Source organism: Aspergillus niger, assembly GCF_000002855.4.
Source record: "Aspergillus niger supercontig An16".
In the NCBI taxonomy this organism is placed as follows: domain Eukaryota; kingdom Fungi; phylum Ascomycota; class Eurotiomycetes; order Eurotiales; family Aspergillaceae; genus Aspergillus; species Aspergillus niger.
In genome coordinates, this window is record NT_166531.1 from 426,441 (window position 1) to 444,352 (window position 17,912).

The following is a 17,912-nucleotide window of genomic DNA, read 5'->3' on the forward strand; positions in this document are numbered from 1 at the left end:
TGTACCTCTGCATAATCGCGTCGACTCCATCACTCTGGACCAAGACAACGGAGAAATAGCGAGGCGCAGTCTCAATCACAGCACCAGAGCATCCAAGCTACACTGACTCATGGCTGAGACGACTATCGGATGAAATCCATCTGCGAGAGAGGATATCTTATCCCACAGCTACCCAAACACAAGCCACTGCACTCGTTCATGCCGGGCCATACAGACCGATCAAGACTCTATAGTTATAGGGCAATTGTATCGAAGGCCTCATCATTGACTGAAAAGGTCTCCTTCTTGTTGCCCATACACCCCACCCCACCCCTCTATTACAAACCCAACACTCCACAAGCAATGCAACCCAGAAAAACACATCAATATAGATATTCCTTACCTGATCGACACCCAAACAATCCACCCCCTTCACCAAAAAACTCGTCACATCCACCAACACCGTCCCCTCCACCGCAACAAGCTGATTGCCCGCCCCATACCCCTTCACCACCGCATTGGGATCCTCCCCCTCTTTATTCCGCTCCTCCTCCGGTGGATCCGGCTTATGACAATGCCAGAAATCCATCATCTCAGCCCAGTTCCCACTAGGAAGGTCTTTCCACACTTTACCACCCTCCATTATGGGGTTATGGCACTTGACGCACCGCAGGCGTGTATGCGCGGACATGTCTGTCGCTGTCCAGGGAATAAACCCGTCATTTAGGGTGGTTTCGTCCTTGTGCAGGGACGTGTCATTATCGTCTACTTGCATGCGGAAGGAGTATTCGCTTTCGCCTTGTGTGGAGGGTGGTCGTTGTTGGAGGATGCGACGGGATGATTCGCTGACGCGCGCGGGGAGTTTGATGGTTTCTGAGGTTGAGGTGGGGTCATCTTGGTTGGTGTTGGGTAGGGATGATGTTACAGTAACTGCGCGCCGCGAGTCTGAGAGGGTGATTTGGAGGTTAGACCGGGGGGTCTTTGGGGGGACTGAGATGTAGAGGGTTAGTTGGCGGATGTTGGGGAGGAGTTCGGCGTGGAGGTGAAGGGGTGTTGTTGGGTTGGTTTGTGATTCATCTTGTAGGGATTGTGACATCGTTAGTTTGTCTCTCTATGGCTGTGTTAGTAGTTATTTGTCTGGCGAGCATGGATATTCTCAGTGTTGGTTATTTGGTTGTCTGGCTGAGGGAGGATATTCGGAGGGAAAGACAAAGAGGACCGCGGAGGTGGGGATGCAAAGGAGACAAACAAAACGCGCGCTCACGTGAGTGCTCCACTATATCTTGCCTTAGGCAGAAAGGGAACTACATCTTTAACATTCAGGGTCACCGATGCGATAGTAACTGCAGAAATGATAATTTGCTGGAAAAAGGAACTAATGGTCTATCCCAGCTGAAGCGCATAGTAAAGTCAGGAATAACTACAGTGGTTTCATTCCAGCCATGATTGAATGTAATCATTTCACGCCTTGATCCTTAGTGTATACTCACGACCCCAACGACTTATGAACATTCGGCTCCAAAGGAAACACCTGGTCCTCTTCCCTCACGTCTTTATAAACATGTTCCCAACGTGGCCTTAGCATTTCCGGAGTCTCCCAGCCATACTCTTCGTCGCGCAGCCATAACCGGATCAAATGTCGCCTGCATTCACGATACATCTTAGCAAACGAACCCAACCAAGCAGTCAAGCTGGGGAACAGGAAATAAACATACTCATTCCCAGGCTCATCCACGAACCCATTCCGCGCATGAAAGATACTATGGTTATTAATATACTGGATATCACCCTTTTGAAAGTCTAGTGTAGCGCTATTCTCCTCAGCCAGGAAATGAAGCGCATCGAGAGCTTCAGCCTGGGCTTCAGTGATAGGAGGAATGTCCGGTGAGCGAGGTTGAGCCTGAAAACCGGTGAAGTAGCGACGGGCGTATTGCATGATGACGCGGTCCGGGGTGGATGCTGTGGCGGGCTGGTGAAAGAGGAGGGGACGGAGGGTGTAGGGGCGGGTTTTGTTGCCGAAGCTGGTTATATACATCAATGTATTGGTTCAATTATGCGACACTAGAAGGGAAGGTCTTACCCATCAAACGGCCAATCCTCCGACAGAGTATGAATCAAATCCGGACGCTCCCTTGCCAGGATATTATAGATCAGCCAACTACTAGCGATATAGCTCTCGCCGCCCTGGACCGACGGGTTAAGGCAAATCAAGGAGATGATATCGCCGCCATCAGTATGAAAAACCTGTTTATCAGCCGTATTGGACGGGGCCCCTACATCCGCAGCATCTTTAGTGCGCGTTAGATCCTTGATATGCGAAATCACCAAGGACTTGCCGTTCGTGAAGTGCGGGTCCTGCTGGCGGCCACGGAGGTTAGCCACGTAGGCAGAGACGCCGCAATAGATGATGATGTTCTCTTCGCGGGTATATCTGTCTACGTTGAGGCCGCGGAGGATGAAGAAGCCTCGACCTGTGTGGAGGTCTTTGGATAGGCTTCGTAGGTGGGTTTTGAGGTTGGGCAGAGGGAAGGTGACTTGGTTGATGTGGCCTAGGGGGAGGTTGAGGGACTGGAAGGACTTCAAGGCGGTGTTTATCTCGTCAAGCTGAGCTTCGTTGAGATGGAAGATCCAGTCGGTTGAGTTGTTGATGTCCTTTCCGTGCCATACGAGAGATGACTTGAGTTCGGTGGGGAATCCGACTGGTAGGGTGGTGGGAAGATCTTCTGTGGCTTGACGTCGTTGGGTGCGGGATGTGTACTTCTCGTAGTCAGGAAAATATTGGATATCGGGCTGGGTGGGATGGGGCATGATGATGAGCTTGGTTGAGATTGTGCTAGTACTGGTAGAAGAGATGGGCTTTCTGTGGTATTTGACGAAGATACAGGTTGGTTCAGAAGGCTTTTTATAGATTCTTGTATATAAATCAAGCAGGGACAAGGGTTAGAAAGCATTAACGCTGGAAGAGCCTAGTGGCTGACGCGATAGGCCATTTTGATGGTGTACCTACTGGCACTCGCCAATGAAATGTCCAAAGGCCTCACTGCGCCCTACGACGACATGCTCCATACTGGGCTCTACCTGAACCAATGTGGTAGGTGACCCCGGGATATACTTTCCTACGCCAAATTAGAGGAATGAGTGACCTTCATTACATCTCAGCCCTAACTGTGGTTATTACTACTTTGAGCGTTGAAGTGCCGGTAATAAATAACTACAATGAAGTGAAAACAAAGCAAGGCTAATTAAAATGATCTTCCATTTCATTACTCTGCACAAAACCTATTCATTAATGCACATTTTCAAAGTACAAAAGAGCAGAGAGATATCAACCTCCAATAACTATCAAATTTTCCTTCATTCGCCCACAAAACAACCAAATCAGACGAACCCACCCCAACAATTGAACTCCTCCCCAAACCTCACCGCCGCCTTCAGATAAAACTCATCCGCATCGCCCCACGTAGCCGCACACTCCTTATACGCGCGCAGCGCCTTAACATAATGCGCATCAGTCGAATGCTCACTCTTGACCGCCCTCTTAGCAGTCCAATTCCAATCGCGTCCACCGAGCTCATACTTGCGAATACGGTCGAGGTCGATCTGCGGACGAAGCTGAGCAATGTAAACGCACAGCGTCATGAGCCACCACTGTCTGACCAGAGACAGCTGGAACTGGGGAGGGATGAGGGGCAGTAAGATGCGGACAGCGTGGCTGGTAGTCAGGATGTGGACGAAGAAGAAGTCGTATTGTTCGCTAGTGCGATCTGAGTGGGTGCCAGTCAGGATAGCGACAGCGACTTCCTGGCTCTCGCGGAACTGGGCGACGGGGTCCTGGATTTTCCAGGCGTTCCAGTGGTTGAGGAGAGCGGCTTCGCAGTCGCGGAAGATGATGTCCATGTTGTTGCCGCCGGGGGTGCCGAAGAGGCCGTTGAACTGTTTGTCGAGGCGGACTTTGTTGAGGATGTCGAAGAGGGAGGTCGACTGGTAGGATGATTCGGCCTGGGCGTAGGATGGATCATCCAGATATTTGTGGATCGCGCTGTAGCAGGTGGAAGTCATGGCTAGAGCCTCCATTGCTACTTCGCGGCTGGCGAATTCGAAGGCGTATGCCATGTGGATTAGGGGATGGCCGACTGTGTGGGTTGGTTAGGGAGATGTTTTGATTGGGATGCTTGCTTGTTCAACGTACGATCAGCGATGAGAGAGTTGAAGATCGGCTCTTTTCCAGAGAACAGATACTCGTTGACGACTTGCTTCCAATCGTAGGACTGGCGGACGAGTTCATCTTCAAAGAAGTCCACAAAGGCACGTTGATACCTAATTTAACATTAGTAGCTGCATTTATTAATGAAACTGTGAATGAGCCATACTCTCTGCAACCCAGAAAATCTCTCCAATCAAAATCACTGATTTCCCCAGGAGCATCAGTCCAAGGTTCCAGATGCGTAGATTCCGCCTCATATACACGATGCAAGTCATCTGCATCAGCACCTTGCATGAAAGAGGAGCTCAGAATCTATGCATATTAGCAGCATTCAAACCAGTAAATGGGAGTCAACTTACATGCGGGGCATGATTATGAAATTTTCGATCATTGTACAATATGGCATGGTTCGCATGATTCAATTTCAGCAGATGTTTCAGCGCGCGCGCGGGCTTCTCATGGGCTGTATCAATTTCCTGGATCTTCACAGGAGGCAGCGCGAATAGCACGCGGTCCCCGAAGGGCAGCAACTTGCTGATCTGAGGTAGAAAGGAGAACATGGTTACTCTGGTCGAGACGGAGACTAGGGACTAACGACAGCTTAATCGCTAGGCACGGGCGACCCGATCTGTTGACGAGCCGTTGGAGCGGCCGGTCTTGGCGTTGAGATCGGGCGGTTTTCGAGGGCGCCGAGAGACAACTCGATGAACGACTTGACAAGTAGATGCACGCTTCAAAACCGTGAAGATCGGCAGAGTAGCAGCCTTATCGGTCTTATCAACTTCAGATCAGCTCTGATAATCGCGTGAAGAGAAGCACGAGGCGTGCACGAGGTCAACAAAGAGCAGGTGAGCCGAAGTGTGGGGAAAAGAGGAGCGGTTATCTGGAGTTGTTGGGATCGGCCCATCTCCCGCCTCTGGATATGACGCAATTCATGCTGCATTCACCGGAGATGGCTGCCACCAGTGAATCGAGTGAATGACTATTCAGGCTAAACTCTAGTATGCTCCATGACGCCGTGTTATATACAAAAAAGGTTCCAGAAATGCCTGAGCACCTGTGCTCGGGCCATTGTTCATCAGTTTCGCCCATATGCTCCCTTATTTCTCATGAAAGTTGCTAGGCACCACAACTTCTTCTCCGCCATCACCGGGGGCTACCTGGCCACTGATGATATCTACATCCATCCGCGGCCCGGTGAAGTTCTTACGTCCGTCCACAAACCATTGGAAAATCGACACCAGGAAAACGATGCCAAACACGGCTACACAGTAGTCTAGAGTAGACACGTTAGCAACTTCGTAAAGTGGATGCCGGATGAAAAACAACTTACTCATGTTGCTTCCAGTTGCAGGATAGTCAGGAGGGAAGAGGAAAAGTACGGTCGTGAGAGAAACGTAGGCTAGCGAGATCTATTCAGGAAACATGTAAGAATTCTGTGCATGCGTAGTCACCAAGTGAGACGTACCAAGTTTGCAATCCAGCCCACAACGTTGGGCAAAACAAAGGACCTCTCCGGTAGCATCTTCCGCCCGCGAATGCAGTTCACTGCGATAGGGATGCCGTACGCTATATCAAGCATGACCACCGATGCAGATACAATAGCGTTGAATGCACTGTTAAGGTTAGCATACCGCAAGATGTATTATTGCCTTTTTGTAGTTTACGTACCTTGACGAGCCAAGGAAAATACACCCGAAAATGATGACGAGGATGTTGGTAAGGTACAAAGCATTCAGAGGAACCTCAAGCTTGGTGTGCACCTTGCTGAAGAAAGGAGAAGCGGGGAGACCGCCATCTCTTGCAAAGGCGTAGATCATACGACTACTGGTCGTCATGATCGTGATAGCGGCAAAGAGAACACACACGAGAGGGAAGCTTAAGCATGTCAGTAAATGCGGACCGAAATCTTAGGAACAACTTACACGAGAAGGCAAATAGCACCGGCGTTGTTTTTCGTTGCATTCACGAAAATTTGCAGCAAAGGCGTAGCCGCGGAGTTGATATCTTCGTAGATGTTTCCAGCCACAAAGAGGAGAACGATCAGGAAGATTGTGCCAGTAAAGGTTCCAATACCGACGCAACCGATCATGATCTTGGGCCCAACCACCGAGGGGTTTGGAATTTCTATGCATGTTTAGTATGCGACGAGGCCGGTAGTATTTGGCAGATTTACCTTCGATCATGTGCGCGACACCGTCCTTATAGCGGTTAGTACCAGGATGCATAGTAGAGCTCGGAAGACTTACAAAGCCTGTGAGACCCAGTCCTCCTTGAAGGAGCTAGATGGTATGAGTAACAATCTTCACACAGAATTTAGGTAGTGAAACATACTCCGAGCAGCCAAGCAAGTCCATCAGGCCCTAAGAAATGTTAGCATTGGCCGATCAGAAAGGGGTGTGGTCTGCCTTACATCCTGTTTCGTTGATGAATTCTCCGAAGACGAACCTATTGAGTCAGCAACACGTCCAATGGAAGTCAGCTAACGGCATTACTCACTCGCCAGAGTTGTAGTTGGGCGACGAGCATGCCAGCAGGGTGATGCAGATTATAGTGAACCCGGTAAGGGACCAGATAACTAGAGACACGTCAGCTTTAGATCGATATCCCCAGACGGACAATTCTACTTACAGGCACCCTTAGTAACCTTGGGAAGGAGTGAGCCCATGAAGGCATTGATGAGGAATGCAATAACGTTATAGGCGATGTAGATGAGGAACTGATGCCAGCGTTGCGACACATATGACTGTTGGGCTGTGAGTAAAGTGTTCGGGTCTAAAAGCCAGCAAAGGACTTACGGGATGCATCAACGAGATGACACCCAAGATCAATTCACTTCCGAGAAGACCACCAGTTGCAGTCAAGGCAACCTGTAAGAATTAGCAGCTGCATGCACAAATAAGTCTTGTACACATACCCAGCCAGTCACGTTCGCCCATCCTGTAATCCACGAGAGAAGGGGCATCCATCTTTCCCAGGAAACTTTCATCTATCGTCAGCAAGGAAGTGATATCGAACAGGTTATGGAAAACCTACTAACTGTAGAGGAAGAATAGTCAGCACCGTACCGAAATAGTCATGGAGTATAAATCAAGAATACTCACCTGCAACCCAATGGTATTGTCCACCAGCACTAGCCAAATTAGTCCAAAGCCCAAGAAGCACAACCAGAAGCACCTACGTAGGATAGGCCGACAAGAACTCGGCAAGGGAAGCCGACATGCAAAGATTACAGACACCAGCCGTGATCAACCCTAGAGAAAACAGGAGTTAGCAGAAGGATCTCACCTACTACCGACACGATCAAAGCAAGAAACATATCCGCCTTGCAGAGTAGAAGCAGGGATGAACCCAAAGCACCAATGACTTACCCCAGATGACACTAACGCAGCCACCAGACGGCAGACTGAGAGATAAACTGGCGGACAGAGCGGTCCATGACTGCGTGCAGACTTAATTAGCTACCAACTTCCTGGTGTGGCCTAGTACCAGAGACGGTCTCTTATCGACATCAAGCGGAGGCGTTGATTTGCCGACATACATTTAGAATGGCAAACGCTAAACCCAACATTGACCTGCATCAACCACAACCATCCGTCAGTAGTGGTCCACGTGAAAGGTAGATCAGCAGCAACAGCAGCATGGGAGAGGCAACATACAGCATTGAGAAATTGCGGTTCAGTTCGGCCTTGTGGCCCATGGCCGCCAACTGGGCGTCATCATCTCCCCGAAAGTCTTTCATGGTGGGACAGGGTGTATCAATTGTCGAGTATGTGCCACCAGGGAAACTAGACAGGTTCAAGGGAGAGTCCAAGAGAGAGGATTAAGGGGAGGGAGGAAAGAAGAAGAAGGAGGGAGGGAGGAGGAGGAAGGGTAATGATGAATAAAGAGAGAGAATGTAGGGAATTCCGTGGGAAAATAAGAGAGAAGGAGAGCACGTCAGCCCAGTGAGGATGAACGGCGACAGCGGAAATGGGAGGAAGGGAGGGAGGGGTGGTCACGGAACAAGGCTTCCACGCCCAAGCCCGTCATTACGATGAATGCCATCCCATCCATTATCCACCGGGATTATCGCAGCTCAATCTGGGAGGGAGCAACAATGAGCCCCGAGGTATGGGAAGCCAAGGGCAGCTCTGGCTGGTCGAGGAACGGCGAAATTGCGGGGAGGGAATCGCAGTGGCGGAGATGCTCCGTCGACTGTTACCTAATGGATATGGGGTAATATCAAACAGGTACAACGTTCACTGCAGAGAACTACCAGTCAGTTCCAGCCTTACTTGCTTCTCAACCCACCATGGGACTGAATTGATAAGAACCCCCTGGGTGCGACTCAAGTTGATTCGTGCACGGCGCCGAAGTCGAAACGCCGACCGCCAGTCAGATTCGAGATGGTGGAGGATGGGCTGCTGGAGAAGGCCGGAGTCTAACCGGGTTTGGGTGACGGAGACGAAGCTTATTTGGCCGGTGAAACATGGATGGCAAAAGACGTGCTCCGATTCCAGCAGAGATAAGCTCCCGCATCAGGTTTAGATATCTCATAGTTATTATGCCCCATGATGAGAATGTGGCAACACTGATTATTAGGGCAGCCATTGACTCACGGGAGTCAACCGATCTTTTATCAGGAACCGATAAGAAGATAAGTCCCATCCCCATATTTTCTCCTTTATACCCAAGATATTAGCTGATTATCTTCCCTTGACAGCAAACTAATACCCATCGCTAACTGGAATACAAGGTCCCCCCTAAACCTATTCGGGTTAACGCATTCGGATCCCGACGTTATGAAGCACACGGGCTGCATGCAGTTTCTGCCTGCATTCTGGAAAGATATAATTAATTGGATAGTAGCATGAATGGTACAATAACATCATAATCTCTTCTCACATGATATGCAGTCATAACAGCTATGATATATGTATAGTATGTACACCAGCCCTCCAGATGGCCGCATATTATGACGCATAATGCAGGTCACCTGGTGGCACTAGGAATCAATCGTCCAGATCTTCTTCCTCATCATTTGGACACCCCATCCTGCGCCAAATGGTCAGTACGGATGATGTAGTCTTCATCACCGCCGTTGGCCACTCCATCCTCATCATCCTCACCAACATCCTCGTAGCCTCGCACCGCGCCCCGGTCGGCTGTAGGTCCGTCCAAAGACGAATCCGAGTCGCCGTTCGGCATCGCCACGAGCTTGTTCTTCGACTTGCCGCCTGTTCCTGCAGGACTCTTCCCCTTGCCCTTTCCACTAGTCGACTGGCCACTGGGAACTTGCTTGCCTTTACCCTTTCCGGAGTCGTGGGCATGCGAGTCTCCGTTGGTGGTGGGCCCGTCCATACTGAACTCCAGTTGGTCACCGGCTTTGAGTGCCTCCAGCACTTCTTCAATAGTTTGGGGCGCGGAATTGCCCGACTCCTGCTTCTGCTTATCAACCGATTCGAACGTCTGTCGGATCCGCTCGAAATGTTCCAGTTCCTTGGCACTGCACCGCTGTTAGAGCTGCAAAGCATGAAGATAAAGGGATCAGTGGCGGTAACTTACCTAACACTAGGAACCAGCTCATCCTGTGCTTCCTTGAAGTCATCCTCCGTGACCATCACCGCGACATCCTCCGGCGTTGCCAAATGGTCGAAGAAGTACGCCGTGCTGACCGGCTCTCCAGGTAGTTGCTTGATCTTTTCGTCAACAGCCGTAGCCTTGCGCGTAATGGCCTTGAGCATAGCATCCGAGCACAAGGCGTACAAATCTGCACCCGTGTAGGTCAGAGGCAGCCGGTCGGCGACTCTGCGGAGCGACAAATCCGGCGACAGTGTGAATTTCCTCGTCAGAGCCTCTAGAATAGTAGATTGCTTCTCATGAGTATCGGAGACACCAAGATAAAGCATCTTATCGAACCGACCAGGACGGAGAAGTGCTGTGTCAAGGAGGTCGGGCCGGTTGGTAGCACCAATGACAAAGACGCCACCGCTGTTTTCCTCGCCTCCATTCATACCATCAAGCTCCGCGAGTAGTTGACTGACAATGCGGTCCATGACACCGCCACTATCTCCTTGGTTGCCGCGCTTGGGTGCGACCGAGTCCAATTCGTCGAAGAAAACGACACAAGGCCGGGCATCCCGAGCCCGCTGGAAAACTCGACGTACGTTCGCTTCAGACTCTCCAATGTACATGTTAAGAAGCTCCGGTCCCTTAACGGAGAAGAAGTTCAAAGAGAACTCGGTGGCGATAGCCTTGGCGAGCAATGTCTTTCCAGTACCTGGAGGTCCGTAGAATAAGATACCACTTCGCTTCTTCATGCCTTTGGCGAACAGCTCAGGTCGCTCGAGCGGTAGCTGAATGGTTTCAATCAAAGCATCCTTGACGTTGGTCAAACCACCCACGTCGTCCCAGCTGACATTGGGAATCTTCGGTGCACCGATAGAATCAGCAAAGTTCTTTCTGGCGGCATCAACTGCAGCATCGAAGTCAACCTTCGTAACTCCTCGTGCTGCGTCCCCACCGGAGACCAGCACATCTCTGAGGCTAACAGCCTGGCCAGCATTCTTGCTTGCCAGTTCTGCCAACTTCTCGAGGCGCGCCGTCCTTGCGGCTGAGGCTCGCTCAACAACATCCACCAAGTCTCCCGCAACGAGAGCAGCAGTCTTCAGCGCCACAGTGGACAGGTCAACATCCGGCGATATTTTGATGCCACGCTCGGTGACTGCGTTGCGCAGAATCCCCTCACGTTCTTTTTCCTCCGGGGCAGTCATCTCAAACTCATGCGTAAACATGCTACGAATGCCTTCGGGGATCTGTTCGACATCCGTGGTGGTCGCGATCACGACTCGCGCATCCGCCACAATATCAGCCATCGCCGAGATAATACGGTCTGCAGTCAAGACTTCAATATGCTTGATCAGAAGAGCCGTACATTCCGGCCCACAGTGGAAAGCGCGCTCTGCTCTGGCCTTCAAATATGCTTCGGTCTTCACGTCACCTCCATTCGCACCACCTTCGGTCAAAATGTCGTATGCATCGATGGGGAATGTATGAAGACCAATGTCAGCACAAGCCCGGTTTGCGATAGTTGCCTTGCCGATATGCCTCTGTTGAGACCTGATCAGAATGACAACAGGCTTCATGCCGAGCTGGATTGCACGGGGGCTGGTTGCCACTGCCATCAGGTCTCGAATGCGCTGCTGCAACGGGGGAATGAACGACTGTGGAGTTTCTGTGATAAGACCATGCGGAGTCGGAGCGTCGTTGGCGGCCCGTGGAACTGTCTTGACTCCAAGCCAGTATTCCCATCCGTTGTTGATAGTGCCTGGTACCCTGCTGACATCACTACCCGCCTGCACCATTCTGGTAGTAGCTGAGTCGATAACAGCGACACCTCCCCACTGATTCTCGGACCCATCCTGTTCACTGGACGTGCTAGGGATGACCTGCCCAACACGGAACCAGGCGACGCCCACTTTCTTGGATGCAGTGTTGTTAGTATCAGTAACCTGGCCCAGACGATTAGTCAGATCATCATCTTGAGCACCAGTGTCACCACCCGTTGTTACAGGGAAGACAGCTCGACCGAGTCCCTCGTCCACGCTGATTCCCACAAGATCACCACCCTTGAGTAGTCGTCGCTTCGATTCAAAATATTGCTTGAGTCCAGCAAACAGGGCCGGTTGGAGAACACGGTCCATAGACAGCGGAGTAGACACTTTAAGCAAAGTTACTTCCTTCGCCAAAGGTGGGCTCCGCACGACACTGGATTTCACCTGGTGCAGGAGACCAGGTCTGACTCCATTAGCCCCAGCAAAGGTGATCGGGGAAATACGTAGATATTTCGGGTTCTCAAGGTTGTTCAAGAGCAGAGGCGGGACGAAGACGGAAGGAGTCAAGCGCGTTGGCGCACGCTGGGAGATGCTCGACCGTCGCTCGCCAGACTGGTTAATCGAATACCGAGGCTTAGCCGATGGGAGGCCTGGGAGTCCGTATATCTTAGCAGCACGCCAATTTCCAGAGTCCTCCTCTTGTTCGTTGAAGCTTCCGAGCTTGATAGAGGCGAACATGTTCAGCTGCGGCTCTTCGGTGGCCTCAATCCTGACCCAGTCTCCTGAGAAACAGCCAATCTTCGCAAGTGTACTAATATCCACAAAGATGAAGAATTCGGTATCATCATCTTCCCGTGGCCTGGGGTGGAGAAGGTCGCTCGATACCCTCCGAAGCAGACCTTCTGCCTTGAAAACTTTCCCACCGTTCGTTTTCCCAGGACGCATGGTCGTGGAGGTGAAGTTAGACGCCACGGAGCCAGGAGTATGTGTACCGTCTCCACGGCGACCACCTGCCCGGGGTGTGGCAGCAGTCATCGCGGACATGACACCAGATGGCGGTTGAGGTAGCTCAGGAGCAGCAAGAGAGATCATGTCGTCCAGAGAGTCGTCCGATGTGTCGCTTGCATTTCCTGACCCTTCCGTCTCTGACTCGTCCGCCGTCGATGTAGCCTCAACCTCTGTGCTGCTCTCCACCGGCTTATCTTCCGCGGCGGAGTAGAACTGTTCGTTGGACGTGTCATCGGCCTCGTCTTGCGCGACTTGCTTCAAGAGACCCGAGCTCGATCGTAAGCTTCGCTGAGACCGATGGCCCTGTGGCCGTGCCTGAATCAAAACCACTTTGGTGGTCGGCATCAGCAGGCCCTGAGAAACCGGCTCGCAGTATGAGCTGCGCGCGGGCGGAGACGGAGCATAGGTGATGGGATGGGGTGGCAGTGGAAGGGGCAGTACATCGCCAGTATGCACCACCTTCTCGGCTCCCAAAGCATGCCGTACAGCAGCCGTCAGCCTGTCATCTGTCTCCGCGGCCACCTTCTTCGACTGCTTCTTGGCATCGAGACCACCTTTCCCTCCCTTTGCCCAATGCCCATTAGGTCCATTCTGACTAGGTGTGAAACCTCCACCGAACTTATTCTGCACATCGTCGTGGTTGCGAAGAAGATTCCGCTCCACAGTCACGTAGATGGTGTCCAAAGGTAGAGGCGCAACATCCAACAGCTGGATCTCAATGGGACGTTGTGCTTGGAGGGTATGACGGGTGGGATCAAGCTTGCTCAAAGCATCGGTAAATGGCTGCAGAGAAGTCGCCGAGTGTGGAAAGAGGACAGTGTTATGAGGGAGCGGCGACTGGGAAGAGCGTTCTTTAGACTGCGGCCGAACGGGGATGATAGTCCAGGCTAGATCCTCAACCGCGTTGGAGCCCGCTAGGTACGGCGAGATGGCGATGTAGTGGATGTCCGTTTCCTTTCCAATTCCTTCTACAATGCCGGTGAGTTCCAAGTCAGCGGTGTAGTACAACCCTCGTGCGGTCATGTTTCCCTTACCGATAGTGGAGTTGTGGAAGAGGTCGCCGGCCAGATCCTCGGACACAACCCCGACATTCCCGCGGAGCTGGGGATCGAGCGAGAGGCGGGCAGAGATGGGTGCCCGGTTGCGCATCCGTCGTCTCACTGCATTCCGTCTCCGCCGCCTGGGCTGATCTGAATTGTTGAGGTCACGGTGTTCAAGGTCCATGATCGGAGGCGCTGGTCAATTGCCGTGTGCTTGGGCGGGGAGTGATGGGTGTCTTTCCGCGACACAAGATAAGGTGAGGGGGAAACGGGGAATTGCCACACAGAGAATGAAGAAGTGGTCACATTCCTCGCCTAGTAGCGACTCAACAGAATGGAAGGAAATGGAAGAGAAAGTCACGGAGGGGACTAGTGCAGAGGAAGAGAGAAGCGGAGAGTCGCGACACAGTCCGGGGAGAACGACGAGGCCGCAGCTGCTGCTCCTGTTGCTCGGCACCGCCCGCCCTCGTTTCTGCCCCTTCCCGATGCCGAGGTTCACAAGATCGTCCATCTTTCCCCAACTTTGGGGTCTTCCTCCCTGATCCACTCTTGACACATGGTGTGTTTTCCACATTCCTGGGTTTGGGTGTGGTAGCATTGAATTTCAATCTATTCTTCTATTGTACACGCTCTCTTCCGGAAATAGCCAGTACGAGTAGTAATAAAGTCTAGCAGTCTGGCAAATTCGGTTTGTGATGACTGAATATAAATCTCACGCCGCCTTCCGCCGTACTCCAATAGTACTCAAGAACAGAAACGCTACTCAGTAATGCTAGTGTCAGATACTAGTACTACTGTAAGCAGAACTCTGACAACAGAACTGACAGAATCCAACCCAACAGACTGTCCCAGATACAAACCTCAAATCCCCGAATCATCCTGAAACCTCCCATTCGGGTTCCAATGATTTGAAGCATTCGCAAACCAAACATCCCAATTCTGACACGTCCTATCCAATTGATTTCTCGCAACGGTGGAGTCTTCAATGCCCGCCTTGAAAGCCGGCTGCTCTTCCAGGACCTGGAAAGCCAAGCCCGCAGAAGCATGCCATGCAATGTGACAATGTAGGGTCCAGGAGCCTGGATTGTCGGTCTTGAATGCGATTACAATAAACCCATTCTGCGGGAGAAGGACAGCATCACGACGGTGTGGGTTCTCCAGATTCAGGTCTAGGTCTTCGCTGCTGTTGTACTTGTCGGTGGAGTATTGTAGGACGGCGAAGTCGTGGCCGTGGAGGTGGATCTTAAGGAGTTAGGAGATGCTGTGACCTGGATCTTGAGGGACGGGAGGGGTGGAGCATATTACTCACTGGATGTGCGTTGGGAGCCAGATTGCCTCCAGTTACTGGGGGTGAAGCGACGATGTTACCCCCGATGATCAGCATGTAGTTCCATGTGATCTGCGCGGGTTGAGCTTCAGCAGCCAAATAGATGACAGCACTACTGTTATATGGAGGATCAAGATGGTTGACAGTTGGCTCCGCGTAGTTCACCCACAGAGTATCGTTCAGGAACTGCCAAAAGTTGACAGTCGCCTCTGGTTCGTCTCCCACTGCTGAGAGATTCCATTGGCCGATGGTAACGCTCAATGTCTCAATAGGCGACTGCGCCATGGTATATCGAACCATTGGGATGATGGGGGGGTGGCTCATCAATGGTCCAAGGGACGACCGGCACCAAATCTAGCATATCACTGCAGGTGTTGTTGTATTGGTGTGCATTTGTCGTCGGAATCGGTGGATGTGAGCCGCCTCCGTACCAGAGGATACCCTGTCTGGTGTCTGGGAAGGTTTCGAAGTTGTGGCACCCAGTAGCAGGGTCGGTTCGGATCCAGTAGGCCATGTTCATGGAATCACTAAAGTCGGTTTTTGTTTCGAGAAGGATATGGTATCTCTGGCCTGGGCTCGGTTAGAATGTGCGGGCGGCTCTGATTGAAGTTGTAATTGGGAGGAACATACCTATCCCAACGTATATATGGTCTGTCGTGTAGGGTTGGACCGGCACCAGATCCATGCCGACCACCGTGAGGTTGTGTCCGTCAATGCTGAATATAAAGGTGGTATCGGTTGACCCATTGATAAGCCTGAGGATGTATTTTTTGCCCTGACTATCAGTCAGTTGCCGATAGACGGATTGCTATAAGCCGAACAAGATCATTATCTACCGCTTGAACCCTCTTATGGTATCGCCTTTCCGGGAAAGAGCCAGCATAGCTCCCTATTATTTGTTAATTCATAATACGCTGTGCCAAAGGAAAATAAAGTTCCCCTGACATACCATGTCCATTGAGCAGGATACTCGTCTGTTTCGGTGGGACTCGGGTCGAGTTATTCGCAAACTGTTCTTGGTAGTATAACTGGAAAGCGCTCTGGTGATTGTGATCCGTGAAGATGATTGGGTCAATGGCCTTGTCAAAGTTTGCCGATGTTGGTCCATGGATGGTCAATGGCCCCAACACGCCATCAGAGTACTGAAGACTATAGTGACTATGGTACCATGTTGTACCATACTGCGTTGTATTGAATACATAGCTGAAGGTGTCTCCTGGGGCAATGGGGCACTGAGTTACCCCAGGCACACCATCCATGAGGCCATTGCTTAGCATTCGAAGTCCATGCATGTGGATTGCGGTTCCATTTTTCCTGAGATTGTTTTTGACGGTGATATCTGGTGCCGTTAGTGTGAGCAAAGACAAGCTATGCACACTACTTACTAATCCTGTCTCCCCAGCATGCCTCTAGTTTTTTGAGCAATAGTCTGACAAGTTATTGATAAGGCGGCACTCACGGATCCATGGCCCAGGATAGCTATTATTAAAGACCTTGGCATAGGGGAACTCAATTCCGTCCAGATTCAACGATCTTTCACCCACCGTGAGGATGTACTAGACCTGGTAAATCTTGGCAATATCCTTCAGATCAGCAAGGTCAACATACCTTGCGCTCAATACCAACAGGCCATCTCGTTTCATAGTCCGTGTTTATGTCAAAGTCCAGGGACAGATTGGTCCGATGTTTAAGCCAAACACTCCGATTCTCCGGCTTAGCATTGTAGATATACTCGGCTGCCATGGAAGGATACTGACACCTAAAAGGCTCGCCTATGGTCTCTTCCGCAGCACCAGGGGGTATGAAAGAGAGGTCTTTGGGAGCAGGAGGTGTGAGATCTGCATCATCCAACTGCAGTGGGTATTGCAGTGAGGGTTGTTGAGATGCATGAAAGGATGAAAATCCGAAGTAAGTGATAATAGCGATAAGGTAGGTTTGTAGAGTCATTATGAACAGCAGTCTAGCTTAAGGACTTCAAGGCATACCACTTTCGATGTGGAGTTGCTCACCACAGAAGGATTGTGTCTGTTATATGAGAAAAGCAAACAGTGTAATATGTCCTTGTCCAGGCTGGGCTGGTATCATGCTGCCTCGATGATCCTTGACAACGAGGCAGACCGTTAACGAGAAACTTTGCTTGTTCATACGGGCTCGGGCCACTAAGCTAGGAGATTATTTGGATGCTCGAAGAGACGTTCCCTGGAACATTGCCGTGGCTTGCGTCTAACAAAACAAGCGAGGCCGGATATGGCAGTATACTATCCAATGGATCTTATGGCATCATGTGTCGGTGCTGCCAGATTTGTTATGTGCCGAACTGCTGGCTAGCACTGAATCTCTGATCCTAGTTCTTCAGCTCGACACGTATGGATCCTAATCCCTGAGAAGGTTCGAGATATGCCAGTATAAGATCAATGGTGTGCTTCTGTTCAAGAATAAGACACAGGCGTGCTAAGGAACGTAGAATACGAAAGTCTCAGGCAGCCTTAAAAGACCCTCTCGGGCTCACTATGGTCAGACAGGGCACGCATACGCCATTGAGGCTGAATTGAGTTTGAAAATACCCATAGATCAAGTCATTGAACCCAAAGTAATGTCCGAGACATGCCTACGAGCCAACAGCGATAAGTGAGTTACTTCTGGATGAATGACTCCAGTCATGACGGCCAAGCAATGTACATCAGAAGTTGATGGCGTTCGTATCGGGGACTGCTGAATCTAGTCAGCGTGACCAGCCTCCGAATAAAGCAAATACAAATACACTTCTTATGCCCTGACTGTCATCATAAATGATTGGGATGGTTTAGTAGCTGTCCCGTCGGCTTCTCACTTCGTAGTAAGCGGCAAGCGAGCAGCCCCGTTGATATATCAACGAACTTTATGATCATCTGCCGCTGAACTTCGCAAGCTCAAAGCGTCCCTATCCAATGAACGCTTTTATGGCATTGAATGCCACTGCCTAGACGGGTTACTGGCCAATCCACTAGGTTAGACGATCTAAGATAGATACGAAGTGCATATTATGTATCCCGGTCCTC

At 51.0% G+C, this 17,912-nt stretch overlaps 6 protein-coding genes across 6 annotated transcripts; all 6 read right to left on the reverse strand.

Moving 5' to 3' along the window:
* Positions 1 to 235: 235 nt before the first annotated feature.
* On the reverse strand, positions 236 to 1,075 carry An16g01970 (uncharacterized protein; the record flags this gene model as incomplete). Its single annotated transcript, XM_059744953.1, has 1 exon — positions 236 to 1,075. A coding segment is annotated over one exon (840 nt), but the record flags the coding sequence as incomplete, so codon positions are not given.
* A 390-nt stretch (positions 1,076 to 1,465) lies between these two features.
* Positions 1,466 to 2,787, reverse strand: An16g01980 (uncharacterized protein; the record flags this gene model as incomplete). The annotated part of the gene is made up of 2 exons (XM_059744954.1): positions 1,466 to 2,000; positions 2,060 to 2,787. 2 exons carry the CDS (start codon positions 2,785 to 2,787, stop codon positions 1,466 to 1,468), a joined length of 1,263 nt encoding a protein of 420 aa, XP_059606743.1.
* Positions 2,788 to 3,357: 570 nt separating this feature from the next.
* On the reverse strand, positions 3,358 to 4,743 carry An16g01990 (uncharacterized protein; the record flags this gene model as incomplete). The annotated part of the gene is made up of 4 exons (XM_001397475.1): positions 3,358 to 4,112; positions 4,169 to 4,296; positions 4,350 to 4,495; positions 4,543 to 4,743. The coding sequence occupies 4 exons, from the start codon at positions 4,741 to 4,743 to the stop codon at positions 3,358 to 3,360; spliced, it is 1,230 nt and encodes a 409-aa protein (XP_001397512.1).
* Positions 4,744 to 5,283: 540 nt separating this feature from the next.
* Positions 5,284 to 7,883, reverse strand: An16g02000 (uncharacterized protein; the record flags this gene model as incomplete). Its single annotated transcript, XM_059744955.1, has 17 exons — positions 5,284 to 5,447; positions 5,517 to 5,595; positions 5,652 to 5,799; positions 5,855 to 6,061; positions 6,109 to 6,310; positions 6,360 to 6,465; positions 6,518 to 6,546; positions 6,597 to 6,631; positions 6,683 to 6,761; positions 6,815 to 6,929; positions 6,982 to 7,053; positions 7,101 to 7,123; positions 7,288 to 7,316; positions 7,365 to 7,437; positions 7,555 to 7,624; positions 7,725 to 7,758; positions 7,843 to 7,883. 17 exons carry the CDS (start codon positions 7,881 to 7,883, stop codon positions 5,284 to 5,286), a joined length of 1,506 nt encoding a protein of 501 aa, XP_059606744.1.
* Positions 7,884 to 9,202: 1,319 nt separating this feature from the next.
* An16g02010 (uncharacterized protein) lies at positions 9,203 to 13,731 on the reverse strand (the record flags this gene model as incomplete). Its single annotated transcript, XM_059744956.1, has 2 exons — positions 9,203 to 9,671; positions 9,731 to 13,731. 2 exons carry the CDS (start codon positions 13,729 to 13,731, stop codon positions 9,203 to 9,205), a joined length of 4,470 nt encoding a protein of 1,489 aa, XP_059606745.1.
* A 677-nt stretch (positions 13,732 to 14,408) lies between these two features.
* Positions 14,409 to 16,821, reverse strand: An16g02020 (uncharacterized protein; the record flags this gene model as incomplete). The annotated part of the gene is made up of 9 exons (XM_059744957.1): positions 14,409 to 14,789; positions 14,857 to 15,098; positions 15,172 to 15,444; positions 15,505 to 15,682; positions 15,711 to 15,763; positions 15,824 to 16,213; positions 16,260 to 16,283; positions 16,334 to 16,430; positions 16,483 to 16,821. 9 exons carry the CDS (start codon positions 16,819 to 16,821, stop codon positions 14,409 to 14,411), a joined length of 1,977 nt encoding a protein of 658 aa, XP_059606746.1.
* Between the last annotated feature and the right edge of the window lie 1,091 nt (positions 16,822 to 17,912).